The sequence below is a fragment of the Salmo salar genome, chromosome ssa01 (genome assembly GCF_905237065.1).
Source record: "Salmo salar chromosome ssa01, Ssal_v3.1, whole genome shotgun sequence".
In the NCBI taxonomy this organism is placed as follows: Eukaryota; Metazoa; Chordata; class Actinopteri; order Salmoniformes; family Salmonidae; genus Salmo; species Salmo salar.
The window spans coordinates 126,398,634-126,416,194 of record NC_059442.1 but is presented as its reverse complement, the minus strand read 5'-3'; the positions used below and the strand labels follow the sequence as shown (position 1 = coordinate 126,416,194).

At 43.6% G+C, this 17,561-nt stretch overlaps 1 protein-coding gene across 4 annotated transcripts in view; it reads right to left on the bottom strand.

Moving 5' to 3' along the window:
- Positions 1–17,561, bottom strand: part of LOC100380425 (ADP-ribosylation factor-like 15) — a 63,791-nt gene that overhangs the window by 29,419 nt on the left and 16,811 nt on the right. For all 4 annotated transcript variants that reach the window (XM_014124614.2, NM_001173709.1, XM_014124623.2 and 1 more), the window contains 2 exon segments: positions 5,881–6,025; positions 5,535–5,594 (listed from right to left, as the gene is read on the bottom strand). In XM_014124614.2, the coding sequence (XP_013980089.1) occupies positions 5,535–5,594; positions 5,881–6,025 (205 nt within the window).

The window sequence follows — 17,561 nt, the reverse complement described above, 5'->3', positions numbered from 1 at the left end:
TTTTGCAAAAAAAAAAAATATATATATATAAACACATTTACATAAGTATTCAGACCCTTAACACAGTACTTTGTTGAAGCACCTTTGGCAGTTATTACAGCCTCGAGTCTTCTTGGGCATGACGCTACAAGCTTGGGACACCTATATTCTTCTCTTTAGATCCTCTCAAGCTCTGTCAGGTTGGATGGGGAGCTTCACTGCAGTCTGAGGTCCTGAGCGCTCTGGAGCAGGTTTTCATCAAGGATCTCGCCGTACTTTGCTCCGTTCATCTTTGTCTCAATCCTGACTAGTCTCCCAGTCCCCGCCGGTGAAAAACATCCCCACAGCATGATGCTGCCACCACCATGCTTCACTGTAGGGATGGTGCCAGGCTTCCTCCAGACGTGACACGGCATTCAGGCCAAAGAGTTCAATCTTGGTTTCATCAAACCAGAGAATCTTGTTTCTCATGGTCTTAGAGTCTAGGTGCTTTTTGGCAAACTCCAAGCGGGCTGTCATGTACCTTTTACTGAGGAGTGGCTTCCGTCTGGCCACTCTACCTTAAAGGCCTAATTGGTGGAGTGCTGCAGAGATGGTTGTCCTTCTGGAAGGTTCTACCCATCTCCACAGATGAACTCTGGAGCTCTATCAGAGTGATCATTGCGTTCTTGGTCACCTCCCTGACCAAGGCCCTTCTCCCCCATTTGCTCAGTTTGGCCGGGAGGCTAGCTCTAGGAAGATTCTTGGTGGTTCCAAACTTCTTCCATTTAAGAATGATGGAGGCCACTGTGTTCTTGGGAACCTTCAATACTGGAGACATTTTTTGTGCCCTTTTCAGATCTGTGCCTCGACACAATCCTGTCTCAGAGCTCTCCAGACAATTCTTTCCACCTCATGGCTTGGTTTTTGCTCTGACATGCACTGTCAACTGTGGGACCTTATATAGACAGGTGTGTGCCTTTCCAAATCATGTCCAATCAATTAAATTTACCACAGGTGGACTCGTATCAAGTTGTAGAAACATCTCAAGGATGATCAATGGGAACAGGATGCACCTGACCTTAATTTTGAGTCTCATAGCAAAGGGTCTGAATACTTATGTAAATAAAAACCTGTTTTTGCTTTGTCATTATGGGGTGTTGTGTGTAGATTGTTAAGGAAAAACATGAATTTAATCCATTGTAGAATAAAGCTGTAACGTAACAAAATGTGGAAAAAGTCAAGGGGTCTGAAAACTTTCCCGAAAGCACAGCACTGCACACACACACTCTTGGCACTGCCTGCAGCATTCTTATCAAAGTTAACACACTGTCAAAAACTATAAAATATTTAAATTTTAGTGCCTGTCACGTTTTCCCGCAACGAAACTGGCTTTTCAACCTCAACTTCCAGAGGATCATTCCACCTAATTCAATTGTACGTTGATAATCCGGCAAATAAAATGGATACCTATGAGTAATGGAGACCTCCAGCAAGAAAAGGGTAAAAACGCATTGAATTTCAGCATCGTTTCAATCGGAGCACGTCTGGAGTGCATTTTGCAAACGCTTCCACCCTCCTTTCATAAAATCTTTGCGGATATTGCATTATATATTTTTCAGACTTCAGGACTGCATGCCAACTTTTAGCCTTCTGCACTGCGCTGGGGGCCGGTGGGAAAACGACATGTCTGTCTAAATGAAGTGTGTTCAACACACAAAATCTGTGGCCCAATGACAACCTATTCCCTTTATAGTGCACTACTTTTGACCAGCGCCCAATAGGGGCCTGGTCAAAAGTAGTGCACTCTAAATGGAATAGTGTGCCATTTGGGACACATCCCAAGACTCTCTTTAAAGCAGAAACAACTCAGAGAGCACATTAAAGCAGTTTCCTATGCTGGCCACTCTACAGCACAGTTCAAATGAACCTTCTTCTTTTACAATGAACATATGGTTCCTTTTCTGCACAGCAATTTGGGGGTACAAAAATGTGGCCACCAAGGCTCACAAGGCAGGGCATGGCTTTGGTTAGCGTTGAGTGACAGAGTGGTGGAATAGAACCAGAAACTCATAGGAAAAGGGTCAGTTGTGTCAGTTAAATTACTCTCCCTGAGTGTGGCTGGAAAAACAACCACTTATTTTTCTGAAATCTAAAGAGGAAGAGGAGGAAGCCATGGTTTAACTCTTCCATCTCTGGGGCTATAGTAAAAGTGGACCTGACTGCAACTTGACCACGCCCACCATCATCGCTAGTACAAAAAAAGGTTCCTCATCTCGGTGGCAGTCATTAATTAGGGCATCAAACATTTCTGAAACAGGGAGGGACTACCTGGGCTTGTTTTCGTTTTCCCATTGCAAATCACATTAAAACATTTCGTACAAAAAGGGCCCCAACGAACACGACCCAGGCTAGTTTACGGTGAAACGCCGCCCCTCGTTACAAGTGTTTACAGGCGATTAGCCTACTACGACCCTGTGAGAATCCATGAACCACTCCACCCCTAAACACTTGACCAATATGCCTGCTCTAAAATGAAATAATATTGCGTGGCAGTAGTATTATGAGCTGAAACAGATTAACTATTAAGTTTCAAAACACCTCCAATAATTGTGTGAGGGGGATGAGGGTTAGAGGGGAGGAAGGAAGTTAAGTCTCAACCAGGCCATATTATCAAGGACTAATGTATTGCTCAAGAACAGATGCTGAAAAATCTGCCAAGCATAAGAGCTAGGCTATCCATCACAATTGTGGCCTGGACTGTTCAATTCTGCCTCCTCCTGGTTCTAGCTGCAAAAACCGAAAGAGACTTCGGCGGTTGTGCGCCGAGGCTTTAGAGGAATTTACAACATGAATCTAGGGATGAATATCGAAACCAATGTTCAAACGTCATCCTGCTGAGTGATGTTTTACAGGCTATTAAAGCAACAAGTCTCCATTCATTCCTGTAACAATGTAGGCTATTGGCTATTGTGTTTATCTCACTCTCTACTAGATGTAGCTTTAGAGTAACAAAAACATGACCACAAGCCAGTTTACCAGAAAACATATTGTGTTACAATCACGTGTGACAGTAACAGAAACCACACTTTCCACAAATGGCATTACATCATGCTTGGTTTCTCAGGAAAATAAAGAGTGTGAGATAAGTGGTTTCAGATGCCTGGGCTACACACTAACTGACTGACTGCTACACAGTGGTGTAGTCTACACCGGAGCATCTGGGCACTCAGAGCATCTTTCCAGCGCGATCTGCCAACCGACCAGGTAGACAGGCTCCATCTCAATTCCATCTTTCAACGATTCCTCACATCCTATTTCCTCACCTTGTTCTCAACCTTATTGCCGAATGTCCAACCCACTGGGCACAGATGTCAATTCAACGTCTAATTCCACGTTCATTTTCGTTATAATTTCATTGAAATGACGTGGAAACAACATTGAGTCAACCAGTGTACGCCCAGTGGGAAGTCCCCCCCCCTTGTCACTTCTTCTCCAAAGCATCAAAATATGCTTGACAAGGTGGACAAAAAAAAAAAAAAAGTCAGCGAAATAGATTATACGACATAAATAAACAAAATGTATTTATGTGTAAATATTGACCTAATAGCATCATGTCGAAGTAAACTTGGAGTCACCAGCTGATATGTTACATTTAGGAATGTCACAGGATTATCGCATCTCTGATTTCATGATGGGCATATAGCCTACGGTACAGGGGTTTTTACACACATCCAAAATAACAATAAGAGCTGGCTAAAATAATGTACAATAGCCTACATAGATAAAAAATAAAAAAATAAAAAAGGTGGATGTCCGCTCACTGTTTTGTTGCTCCCAAACGTGATCTTTGAATAACCTAAGCGCAAGCGAGCTCATATAAGACAGGTAAATTACCAATCCTGGCGCTGGAAAAAGTGCCGGCGGCTATAACAGGTCGAAATTGCAAACGAGCGTGCAATAGAGCACTGAAACTAAGTGCAAAAGTGCTTTTATGTACACTACATCATCACGCACAGAATTTTTTTATACTCAACAAGTCAATTTGATGGAAACATACCTCGTGGGAAAATGTGCATATATTTTCTATACAGATTTTAGAACCTTCCCATGAAAATCTGTTGCCAATTGGATGGAAACCTAGCTACAGACAGACGGGCAGACAGACGGACAGAGGAATCACACACACAGTATGGTGTCACCATCCCATTGATGGGAAACTGGCTTTGAACTCCTATCTCATAAACACACACACACACACACACACACACACACACACACACACACACACACACACACACACACACACACACACACACACACACACACACACACACACACACACACCAAAAACATCCCAGCCAGGGGGCAGACGAACCAACAACACTAAAACCTGTAGCAGACAGACAAGACCACAGTCATGGAGATAGAGAGTGAAACCCAAACAGAAACAAACATTACCAGTACTGTTTGACCTGTTGACCTCCAAACACCCCACAGATAACCTAGAAAAACATTACTGTACTGTCTCCCGAACTACACGAGAGACCCAATGATTCATTCTTTAGTGATGGACTAAATTACAAAATAGACAGTGCCGACGAATGGCTAAAAGCAGCGGGTGCCGGGTGGCCATTCTATCTAACAACATTATCGGCCATTATTTTCTGTTAGTTTACCGACAATTCTACATGTTGAATTACCGCCATTCGTCGACACCCAGCAGGTGATCTATTGCGCAAGGCCGGCGTTCGTTATGGTGTGTCCTTAACATTTCAGCACACAAATGCTTTCTTCCAAACCTTGGTTTGGTCCCTAAAGAATAAGGGAGTAGGTCTAATACATTAAACTGATTAGAGGGTGCGGCGATCATTGTTTTCTTCCAGGTTTATGGACTGTTACTCTGCACCTTGTCAACATTTTGGGGTGTGTGTCTCCAGCTTCTAACTGTAGGATGAGAGGCTGAATGTTCCCAACTCCAGGGTGCATCCCAAATAAGGGAGAGTCCCTGTCCACACCAATGATGTTATACAGCCCCCCAACACACACACACCACAGAAAGGACTTACGCATTACTGCCTCTCTGACACACACAGTTGCACGCCCAGCAGGCGAGTGACATTTGAGAGAATGTGTTAGCTACTTCATTTGCGTGTTGTCTGTCTGACACGTTGCTTTCTGATGCAAAGATCATCAATTGAGAGATAACTATGACTCATCTTCACAGAGGATGTGTGTCATTCGAGGTCTCAATAACATTTACTATCTTAGGGGATTCTAACATTTATCGAGCAAAGGAAAAGTTCCTTAACATTGTTTTAGAACCTTTAGGGTTTCCTATATGTTTATATTTTGCAGATATTCTTGGACGGTGCACAGCTAGGGTCATGTTCAGTTGGCACGGAATGGGAGTCAACTTTTTGTGAAACGGAGGAAGTCCCATTGACACTTGTCCAATAAGAAGACTCAATAAGTGTAAAAAAATATATGTTTTGCCCACTGAACTACAAAACTTGAGTACCCTGACAACGGGAATACTGTGTTCACATCATAATGGAAAATAGGTGAAAAAATACCTCCAAGCTCTTTCACGTTCAGAATGGCATTCTGGAATGGAACAGCTTTGATGCTGAAACCTAGAAAGGAGAATTACATGTAAAGCTTCACACAGGAAGACATGGCAGACATTGCTTAAAAAGAGGCAAGAGAAAGAATGTATAAGTGTTGGAAAATACTCATATCGTGCTCTTTTCTGCAGGTAGGGAATAGGTCCCGAAAGCTCATCACTTAACTACTGACGCTAAATTGATTCAATGCATAGGATACTTGACTGCTGTACTGCAAAAAAAAATAATGCAGAGTAAGGAGAACTGTATAAGGAGCATTTGGACTGTGATTTCATCAGGTGGAGTTGAACCTCACCCGTGGTTGGCCCAATGTTGTCTGTGGCTTCACTGCAGAGTCTTGACAGTAGGCTGGTCTTCCCAGAGCCTGTGAGTCCAATACACACCAGGTCATACTCTGGTCTGGGAGGGGGCTGTCCTTTACAGCACAGTGTCCTGAAACACTGGAGGTAGGAGGGAGAGGGGGGGGTGGAGAGAGAAAGAGAGAAAAGAGGTGATCGAGAGCGGGGGAGAAGAGGGATGGAGAGAAGGGACACAGAGTCAGAGATCAGTCATGAGAGGTGTGATGGGCAGAACTAGTGCACAGTGAGTCCGTGTTTTTGGCGTTTGGACACTGCACCCACGTCACCCACCGATCTACTCTGTGACACTACTGACGTCTGTTCTGTCACTGAGCACGCCACTCGCCACTCTGGAGACGCCGGGCAGGATCACATCTGCTAACGCCATCTGTTTCCAGCCAAAGATACTGTAAGATCTGGAGAGGAAAAAACATTGTGTCCTCTCTCTCTCCTCTCCGCTTTCATTTCAATTCAGATGTGCTCAGCCACACTACATGTCCTTTGAACTCACATAACCACTGTGATAAAAAGAACCTTTGAGTCGTATATAGCCTATAGAATGCACACTACAGGCACCGTGTGCATAGTAAGAGCGGACACATTGATACTTGTATAGGGGCACAGGATGTTGTGAGTGAAGTAAACCTCAAGATGTGGTATGCAACATGGTCAAGGGACTGAGGGACTGCTACTCCGTCAACACGGAAGATCAAAGAAAAAGGGGGCCTCCTATTGAAATAGAAACCAGGGACGCTGGTCACGGTCTCACGCACACGCACAGAGCACACACAGGGACAGTAAGGGCCCGATAGAGGTGATGTCACGTTTCTTCCTACACAACAAGCAAAAATCAGCCTCCAGCCTCCGGTTTGTTCAGTATAAACAGATCCCAGGTCCCTCACCTTTCTCTGGGTGCTGATAAAGGACATGACAAGGGTCAGACTCTGTAGATTTACTGGAGACTTCTCTGCAGGGTCTCTCGGCAGACTACGCAGCTCAAACACAGAAACCCAAACCAGAAGCATGCTCTGCTCTGTAAAAAACAGCAGCCCCACTGACCTCTTTTTGTGCAACGAGATAAGACAAGGCAAACCTTTCATGATGCACAGATGCTGCACCAGATAAGCATGTGCATCACTGGTACATACCACTTACAGACCTGCGTGTCTACCAGAGTCTGAAATAACAACTTAAAATGTATCGTAACATAACATACACAGGAATTAAAAGGTAGGTCAGGTTGAGATTTTGAAAGTCTACATCAGTATATGATTGATAACAGCACAGGGACAGTGTAATCAATGCGCCGTAACTGTTGGCTACCATTGCAAGGGAAGAGACTGCTCTCTGGTGGTGATTATAGGAACTGCGCCAATCTACACTGAATATATGGGAGATTCTCTTTTGGGTAAAAGACCGTTCTCTGTCTTGTCTCCTCCATCCTCTCTCCTCCATAACCCGGAACCCAATAAGTGGTTGAGGAGTGTGTCAATTCGTTAGTAGGCTTATGGAAGAGTGTCGTCCGCTCCTCGATAGTCACCTTTCATCGAGGATAGAAATATGTATCCAACCATAGAAGAGTCTTGAAATTTGCCACACCACCTTTGAATCAGCCTTTTGTTTTGTCAGAGGAGAAAAACATGCACACATCTAAAAACAAATGTTACTTATTGTTATCTACAAAATAGTAACTTCATTTGTTATGAGCACTTTGGGATCCACCCCTGCAAACGTAAAAGTTGGCTAATGACGCACGAGTGGAGAAGGACCATTTCATTGCAAGTGCATTTCCATTCATTCACGTCAACTCTTCTCCTTGACCGTTTTCAGGAGGCGAGACAGGTCAGAGTGGAGGAGAGAGGGTGCAGGAGGTGAGCAAATCTAATTGATGAAAGGCCAAAAGCTCATTCTCTCACATCACTATTATGAGATATGGTTATGGCAGGACCAGTCTGGAACAGAATCTATAAAATAAAATAAAAAATGTTCTAAAAAGAGGTGGCAGGCTCATGAAGTATACCTAAATCAGGTGCTTTTCCAAAGCTGAAAAGATGGTTGACAATATTACAAATTTCAGAAGAAAAAAAAAGAAATGATGATCCTCAACTACCCCAAAATAAAATGTCGATCTTGTGAATTGCACTGAACAAAAATATACAGTGCTTTCGGAAAGTATTCAGACCCTTTGACTTTTTCCACATTTTGTTACGTCACAGCCTTATTCTAAAATGGATTGATAAAAAATGTTCCTCAGCAATCTACACACAATACCCCATAATGACAAAGCAAAAACAGTTAAAAAAAAAAATGTATTACATAAAAAACTGAAATATCTTATTTACATACAGTGGGGCAAAAAAGTATTTAGTCAGCCACCAATTGTGCAAGTTCTCCCACTTAAAAATATGAGAGGCCTGTAATTTTCATCATAGGTACACGTCAACAAATATTGTGTAGATAAATTGTTGGTTAGAAAAAACTAAATCAATTTTAGAATAAGGCTGCAAGGTAACAAAATGTGGAAAAAGTCAAGGGGTCTGAATACTTTCCGAAGACACCGTAAATGCAACAATTTCAAAGATTTTACTGAGTTAAATTAACTGTAAGGAAATCAGTGAATTGAAATAATTCCATTAGGCCCTTATATACACACACACACACACACACACACACACACACACACACAGTTGAAGTTCACATACACCTTAGCCAAATACATTTAAACTCAGTTTTTCATAATTCCTGAAATGTAATCCAAGTACAAATTCCCTGTTTTAGGTCAGTTAGGATCACCACTTTATTTTAAGAATGTGAAATGTCAGAATATTAGTAAAGAGAAGGACTTATTTCAGCTTTTATTTCTTTCATCACATTCCCAGTGGGTCAGAAGTTTACATACACTCAATTAGTATTTGGTAGCATTGCCTTTAAATGGTTTAACTTGGGTCAAACGTTTTGGGGAGCGTTCCACAAGCTTCCCACAATAAGTTGGGTGAATTTTGTCCCATTCCTCCTGACAGAGCTGGTGTAACTGAGTCAGGTTTGTAGGCCTCCTTGCTCGCACATGCTATTTCAGTTTTGCCCACATTTCTATAGGATTGAGGTCAGGGCTTTGTGATGGCCACTCCAATACCTTGACTTTGTTGTCCTTAATCCATTTTGCCACAACTTTGGAAGTATGCTTGGGGTTATTGTCCATTTGGAAGACCAATTTGCGACCAAGCTTTAGCATCCTGACTGATGTCTTGAGATGTTGCTTCAATATATCCACATAATTTTCCTACCTCATGATGCCATCTATTTTGTTAAGTGCACCAGTTCCTCCTGCAGCAAAGCACCCCCACAACATGATGCTGCCACCCCCGTGATTCACGGTTGGGATGGTGTTCTTCGGCTTGCAAGCATCCCCCTTTTTCCTCCAAACATAACAATGGTCATTATAGCCAAACAGTTCTATTTTTGTTTCATCAGACCAGGGGACATTTCTCCAAAAAGTACAGTCTTTGTCCCCATGATATCGGACTCGTATTACTGTGAATATAGATACTTTTGTACCTGTTTCCTCCAGCATCTTCACAAGGTCCTTTGCTGTTGTTCTGGGATTGATTTGCACCAAAGTATGTTCATCTCTAGGAGACAGAACGCGTCTCCTTCCTGAGCGGTATGACGGCTGCATGGTCCCATGGTGTTTATACTTGCGTACTATTGTTTGTTACAGATGAATGTGGTACCTTCAGGCGTTTGGAAATTGCTCCCAAGGATGAACCAGACTTGTGGAGGTCCACAATTCTTTCTGAGGTCTTGGACTAATTTATTTTGATTTTCCCATGATGTCAAGCAAAGAGGCACTGAGTTTGAAGGTAGGCCTTGAAATACATTCACAGGTACAACTCCAATTGACTCAAATGATGTCAATTTGCCTATCAGAAGCTTCTAAAGCCATGACATCATTTTCTGGAATTTTCCAAGCTGTTTAAAGGCACAGTCAACTTGGTGTATGTAAACTCTGACCCACTGGAATTGTGATACAGTGAATTATAAGTGAAATAATCTGTCTGTAAACAATTGTTGGAAAAATTACTTGTGTCATGCACAAAGTAGATGTCCTAACCGACTTGCCAAAACTATAGTTTGTTAACAAGAAATTTGTGGAGTGGTTGAAAAAAACGAGTTTTAATGACTCCAACCTAAGTGTATGTAAACTTCAACTGTATGTATGTATGTATGTATGTATGTATGTATGTATGTATGTATGTATGTATGTATATTTTTTATTTCACATGACTGGGAGTACAGATATGCATTTTGGTCACAGATATCTTCTTTTTTTTTAAGTAGGGGCATGGATCAGAAAACCAGTCAGTATCAGGTGTGACCATTTGCCTCATTCAGCGAGACACCTCCTTCAAATTATCCCACTCCTCTTCAATGGCTGTGCAAAGTTGCTGGACATTGGTGGGAAATGGAATGTGCTGTTGTATACGTCGATGCAGGGCAATGCATTATCATGCTGAAACATGAGGTGATGGCGGCGAATTAATGGCACGACAATGGGCCGGCCACAGGACCTCATCACGGCATCTCTGTGCATTCAAATTCCCATCGATAAAATGCAACAGTGTTCTTTGTCTGCAGCTTATGTCTGCCCATACCATAACCCCATCGCCACCATGGGGCACTCTTGTTCACAACGTTGACATCAGCAAACTGCTCGCCCACACAATGCCATACACGCTGTCTGCCATCTGCCCAATACAGTTGAAACCGTGATTTAGCTGTGAAGAGGACACTTCTCCAGTGTGCCAGTGGCCATTGAAGGTGAGCATTTGCCCACATACAATGCCAAACTGCAGTCAGGTCAAGACCCTGGTGAGGACGACGAGCATGCAGATGGGCTTCCCTGAGACGGTTTTTGACAGTTTCTGCAGAAATTATTCAGTTGTGCAAACCCACAATTTCATGGGCTGTCTGGTTGGCTGGTCTCAGAACATCCTGCAGGTGAATAAGCCGGTCCTGGGCTGGCGTGGATACATGTGGTCTGCGAATGTGAGGCCGGTTGGACGTACTGCCAAATTCTCTAAAAGGATGGCGGCTTATGGTAGAGAAATTAACATTAAATTCTCTGGCAACAGCCCTGGTGGACATTCCAGCAGTCAGCATGCCAACTGCATGCTCCCTCAAAACTTGAGACATCTGTGGCATTTTGTGACAAAACTGCACACCTTTTATTGTCCCCGGCACAAATAAGCTTTTTGTGTGTATAGAACATTTCAGGGATGTTAGTGCCGCTTTTGATACCATCGATCACCACATTCTTTTGGAGAGATTGGAAACCCAAATTGGTCTACATGGACAAGTTCTGGCCTGGTTTAGATCTTATCTGTCGGAAAGATATCAGTTTGTCTCTGTGAATGGTTTGTCCTCTGACAAATCAATTGTAAATTTCGGTGTTCCTCAAGGTTCCGTTTTAGGACCACTATTGTTTTCACTATATATTTTACCTCTTGGGGATGTCATTCGAAAACATAATGTTAAATTTCACTGCTATGCGGACGACACACAGCTGTACATTTCAATGAAACATGGTGAAGCCCCAAAATTGCCCTCGCTAGAAGCCTGTGTTTCAGACATAAAGAAGTGGATGGCTGCAAACTTTCTACTTTTAAACTCGGACAAAACAGAGATGCTTGTTCTAGGTCCCAAGAAACAAAGAGATCTTCTGTTGAATCTGACAATTAATCTGGATGGTTGTACAGTCGTCTCAAATAAAACTGTGAAGGACCTCGGCGTTACTCTGGACCCTGATCTCTCTTTTGAAGAACATATCAAGACTGTTTCAAGGACAGCTTTTTTCCATCTACGTAACACTGCAAAAATCAGAAATTTTCTGTCCAAAAATGACGCAGAAAAATTAATCCATGCTTTTGTTACTTCTAGGCTGGACTACTGCAATGCTCTACTTTCCGGCTACCCGGATAAAGCACTAAATAAACTTCAGTTAGTGCTAAATACGGCTGCTAGAATCCTGACTAGAACCAAAAAATTTGATCATATTACTCCAGTGCTAGCCTCCCTACACTGGCTTCCTGTTAAGGCAAGGGCTGATTTCAAGGTTTTACTGCTAACCTACAAAGCATTACATGGGCTTGCTCCTACCTATCTTTCCGATTTGGTCCTGCCGTACATACCTACACGTACGCTACGGTCACAAGACGCAGGCCTCCTAATTGTCCCTAGAATTTCTAAGCAAACGGCTGGAGGTAGGGCTTTCTCCTATAGAGCTCCATTTTTATGGAATGGTCTGCCTACCAATGTGAGAGACGCAGACTCAGTCTCAACCTTTAAGTCTTTACTGAAGACTTATCTCTTCAGTAGGTCCTATGATTAAGTATAGTCTGGCCGAGGAGTGTGAAGGTGAACGGAAAGGCTGGAGCAACGAACCGCCCTTGCTGTCTCTGCCTTGCCGGTTCCCCTCTTTCAACTGGGATTCTCTGCCTCTAACCCTTTTACAGGGGCTGAGTCACTGGCCTACTGGTGTTCTTCCATGCCGTCCATGGGAGGGGTGCGTCACTTGAGTGGGTTGAGTCACTGACGTGGTCTTCCTGTCTGGGTTGGCGCCCCCCCCTTGGGTTGTGCCATGGCGGAGATCGTTGTGGGCTATACTCGGCCTTGTCTTAGGACGGTAAGTTGGTGGTTGGAGACATCCCTCTAGTGGTGTGGGGGCTGTGCTTTGGCAAAGTGGGTGGGGTTATATCCTGCCTGTTTGGCCCTGTCCGGGGTATCATCGGATGGGGCCACAGTGTCTTCTGATCCCTCCTGTCTCAGCCTCCAGTATTTATGCTGCAGTAGTTTATGTGTCGGGGGGCTAGGGTCAGTCTGTTACATCTGGAGTATTTCTCTTGTCTTATCCGGTGTCCTGTGTGAATTTAAATATGCTCTCTCTAATTCTCTCTTTCTCTCTTTCTGTCTTTCTCTCGGATGACCTGAGCCCTAGGACCATGCCTCAGGACTACCTGGTATGATGACTCCTTGCTGTCCCCAGTCCACCTGGCCGTGCTGCTGCTCCAGTTTCAACTGTTCTGCCTGCGGCTATGGAACCCTGACCTGTTCACCGGACGTGCTTGTTGCACCCTCGACAACTACTATGATTATTATTATTTGACCATGCTGGTCATTTATGAACATTTTAACATTTTGACCATGTTCTGTTATAATATCCACCCTGCACAGCCAGAAGAGGACTGGCCACCCCTCATAGCCTGGTTCCTCTCTAGGTTTCTTCCTAGGTTTTTGGCCTTTCTAGGGAGTTTTTCCTAGGGAGTTTTTCCTAGCCACCGTGCTTCTTTCACATGCTTTGCTTGCTGTTTGGGGTTTTAGGCTGGGTTTCTGTACAGCACTTTGAGAATATCAGCTGATGTACGAAGGGCTATATAAAAATACATTTGATTTGATTTGATTTCAGCTCATGAAACATGGGACCAACATTTTACATGCTGTGTTTATATTTTTGTTCAGTGTAGTTTATTATTTCAACTCCAACACCAGGTGGCATGTGCCAGCAAGTTATTCCATTACTGAGAATTTCAAGATCAGACGACAAAGCTCTAGCAGTCCTATACCAGGCAAGTCTAAGAACAAACAGACAACTTGACTAGTGTATTTGTAGTTGGGCTCCGATGGAGATAGAGGGCTGTGGGGGTTTTAGGAGCATGAACAACAGGTTGAACCAGCTGATCAATAGCCAATGAGTCCTACCTGAGGGAGTCCTTGCAGACCGCTACTGCAGGATTGCTATAAGAGGTGGTCAGGAGCAACACGACACACCCACACTAACACAAACATAAACTGAGTGTACAAAACATTAGGAACATGCTCTTTCCATGATAAACTGACCAGGTGAATCCAGGTGAAAGCTATGATCCCTTATTGATGTCCACTTCAAAATCAGTATAGATGAAGGGGAGGAGACAGTTAAATAATATTTTTTTAAGCCTTTAGACAATTGAGTCATTGATTGTGTATGTGTGCCATTCAGAAGGTGAAATGGGCAAGACAAAATATTTAAGTTCCTTTGAATGGTGTATGGTAGTAGGTGCCAGGCGTACTGGTTTGAGTGTGTCCAGAAGGGCAACGCTGCTGTGTGTGTCAAGAATGGTCCACCAGCGAAAAGGACATCCAGCCAACTTGGTTACTTAGGTAATGAACCACGTGCATTGAATCCACTGTACTACACAACAACAAAGACCTTAATGGTGTAATAATAGACGTTGCGTAGGCTGCTTGCTGTGACCTGAGAGATTTCTCTGGCCTATTCTTAGCCGACTCTGAAAATATCCCAGAAAGAAGGAAATTGAGGCGTGTGAGATTGCTTCCATGTCATCGGAGCGGATGACACCAGGCTTTGTTAAGGAAGCATTTTTACCTCCTCACTGACAGAAAAATGCTGCCTTGAGGACACACAGGGTCCAGGATAGACTCACTTGCCAGACTCATGGCATGCCACCCCCTGAGTGTCAAAGGCATAATGGCTGTGGGAAAAGCCTGGTCCATGACAAACTTAGTAACGTGTAGGTAGAGGCTGAGCCCTCTTCAAAACTTAACAATCATAACCAAAATAGGCCTAGTTCTTAAAATCTTTTTTTATATATATACACACTGCTCAAAAAAATAAAGGGAACACTTAAACAACACAATGTAACTCCAAGTCAATCACACTTCTGTGAAATCAAACTGTCCACTTAGGAAGCAACACTGATTGACAATAAATTTCACATGCTATTGTGCAAATGGAATAGACAACAGGTGGAAATTATAGGCAATTAGCAAGACACCCCCAATAAAGGAGTGGTTCTGCAGGTGGGGACCACAGACCACTTCTCAGTTCCTATGCTTCCTGGCTGATGTTTTGGTCACTTTTGAATGCTGGCGGTGCCTTCACTCTAGTGGTAGCATGAGACGGAGTCTACAACCCACACAAGTGGCTCAGGTAGTGCAGCTCACCCAGGATGGCACATCAATGCGAGCTGTGGCAAGAAGGTTTGCTGTGTCTGTCAGCATAGTGTCCAGAGCATGGAGGCGCTACCAGGAGACAGGCCAGTACATCAGGAGACGTGGAGGAGGCCATAGGAGGGCAACAACCCAGCAGCAGGACCGCTACCTCCGCCTTTGTGCAAGGAGGAGCAGGAGAAGCACTGCCAGAGCCCTGCAAAATGACCTCCAGCAGGCCACAAATGTGCATGTGTCTGCTCAAACGGTCAGAAACAGACTCCATGAGGGTGGTATGAGGGCCCGACGTCCACAGGTGGGGGTTGTGCTTACAGCCCAACACCGTGCAGGACGTTTGGCATTTGCCAGAGAACACCAAGATTGGCAAATTCGCCACTGGCGCCCTGTGCTCTTCACAGATGAAAGCAGGTTCACACTGAGCACGTGACAGACGTGACAGAGTCTGGAGACGCTGCCTGCAACATCCTCCAGCATGACCGGTTTGGCGGTGGGTCAGTCATGGTGTGGGGTGGCATTTCTTTGGGGGGCCGCACAGCCCTCCATGTGCTCGCCAGAGGTAGCCTGACTGCCATTAGGTACCGAGATGAGATCCTCAGACCCCTTGTGAGACCATATGCTGGTGCGGTTGGCCCTGGGTTCCTCCTAATGCAAGACAATGCTAAACCTCATGTGGCTGGAGTGTGTCAGCAGTTCCTGCAAGAGGAAGGCATTGATGCTATGGACTGGCCCGCCCGTTCCCCAGACCTGAATCCAATTGAGCACATCTGGGACATCATGTCTCAATCCATCCACCAACGCCACGTTGCACCACAGACTGTCCAGGAGTTGGCGGATGCTTTAGTCCAGGTCTGGGAGGAGATATATATATATATTCTGTATGTTCCATAGATTGCTCTTCAATCAACTGTAGGTAGGGACTGAGCCGAGCTCACTCTCCAACCCTTTACAATCAACATCAAAATAGTTAATCAAATATTTTCAAACAATGACATAGCCTTTTTAAAGGGAAACTTAACAGCTAGACATAATTTGGGGTGTTTTTCCAGTCTCCCTACATAATTATGAATGATGAGAGGGCGTTTCAGACATTAATATGCACAATAGCTGTATTTTAGAATTTTCGTGCCGGGAGAGTTCAACCAATGATGTCATTGGTTGATTGAGCTTGCTGTCTGATCTAAACATTTATGGAGTCATGTTTTGTATCAATTTTTGTGGCCTTTGTGTTTCGCCGATCACGCGAGTAGATATGGTAGTCCTTCAATAGAGCAATTGGACTTTACTCAACGATGTTCCTATCTGCCAAGACATTGTAGGATATCTAGGTTGACTCATTTTCCCTGGCTTTGTAAAGACTACAGCCTGAAGGGAGCCATACTTCCTTGTTCCCACCCTCGAAGGCAGGCTTTTCAAAACGGGGATTAAAAGCTACCCATCCCATCCCCCCAATTGCTGTAAACTTAAGAAATAAGTGCCATCGCAACACAAACAATGTGAAGAATGGACTTTGTCCTTCAGTTACTAAAATATTGACACCTTGTTTGTCAGGATCAACCTGACTGAATACAAGCGGCTGTGGGTCATTCTCCACACTCATCCTCACACTCTCTGAATGTGGAAAATACCTTTGTCAGATATACACAATAACTGTAATGCCTCATCTTAGCATGTAAAGATTTGTGTTTGCTTTGTGTTGATAGTAAAGATAATAGGTAAAGAAAATGATCAAGGAGGGCAATTGCACAGTAACAGAATGAGGCTGACTCATTTTTCACTATAAAAGTACGCCAAACAAAAACCATTGATTGCAAGTTCAACAAAATCATACAATTCTATGAACCAAGGACTACTGTTAAGAATTTACACTGAAAGTAAAAAAAAAAAAAATGTATTCAAAGAACAGTGCAGATGTAAAGTTTGGTAACAGAATGACGGTGAAAGCTCCCTCAGTTTTCCAAAAACTCTTAAATATCTACTCTGAACTAGATGGTAACTTTACAAGTAAAGTTGTGGGGCTTGCTAAAGCTCTTTAAAATACTTTTTGTGGTAGCGGAAGAAGTTAAAAAAAGTTGTACTAATAATGATATTACTAGAATAGTGAAATCATTTCAAATGCCCATCCCTAGTCAGTAGTGTTCTTTAGTTTGTCAGTAGTAGAGGTCAGTAAATGTGTGGTTGTGGTTAGTAGTTGCAATTTGTAGTCAGCAGTTATTTGGTTGTGGTCAGTAGTTGTGTGGTCACTAGGTGTGTGGTCACTAGGCGTGTGTTCACTAGTTAAAGTGATTTAATGTGTGGTCAGTAGTTGTGTGGTCAGCAGTTGTGTGGTTGTGGTCAGAAGTTGTGTGGTGAGTAGTTATGGTCAGTATTTGTCGTCAGTAGTTTTGGATAGTAGTTGTGTGGTCAATATTTGTGTGGTTGTGGTCGGTGGTTGTGGTGAAGAGTTGTGTGGTTAGTAGTTGTGTGCTTGTGGTCAGTAGTTGTGTGCTTGTTGTCAGTAGTTGTGGTCAGTATGTGTGTGGTTTTGGCCAATAGTTGTGTGATTGTGGTCATTAATCGCAGTCGGTAGCTGTGGTCTGTGGTTGTGTTGTTATGGTAAGTAGTTGTGTGGTCAGTAGTTGCGTTGTTGTGGTCA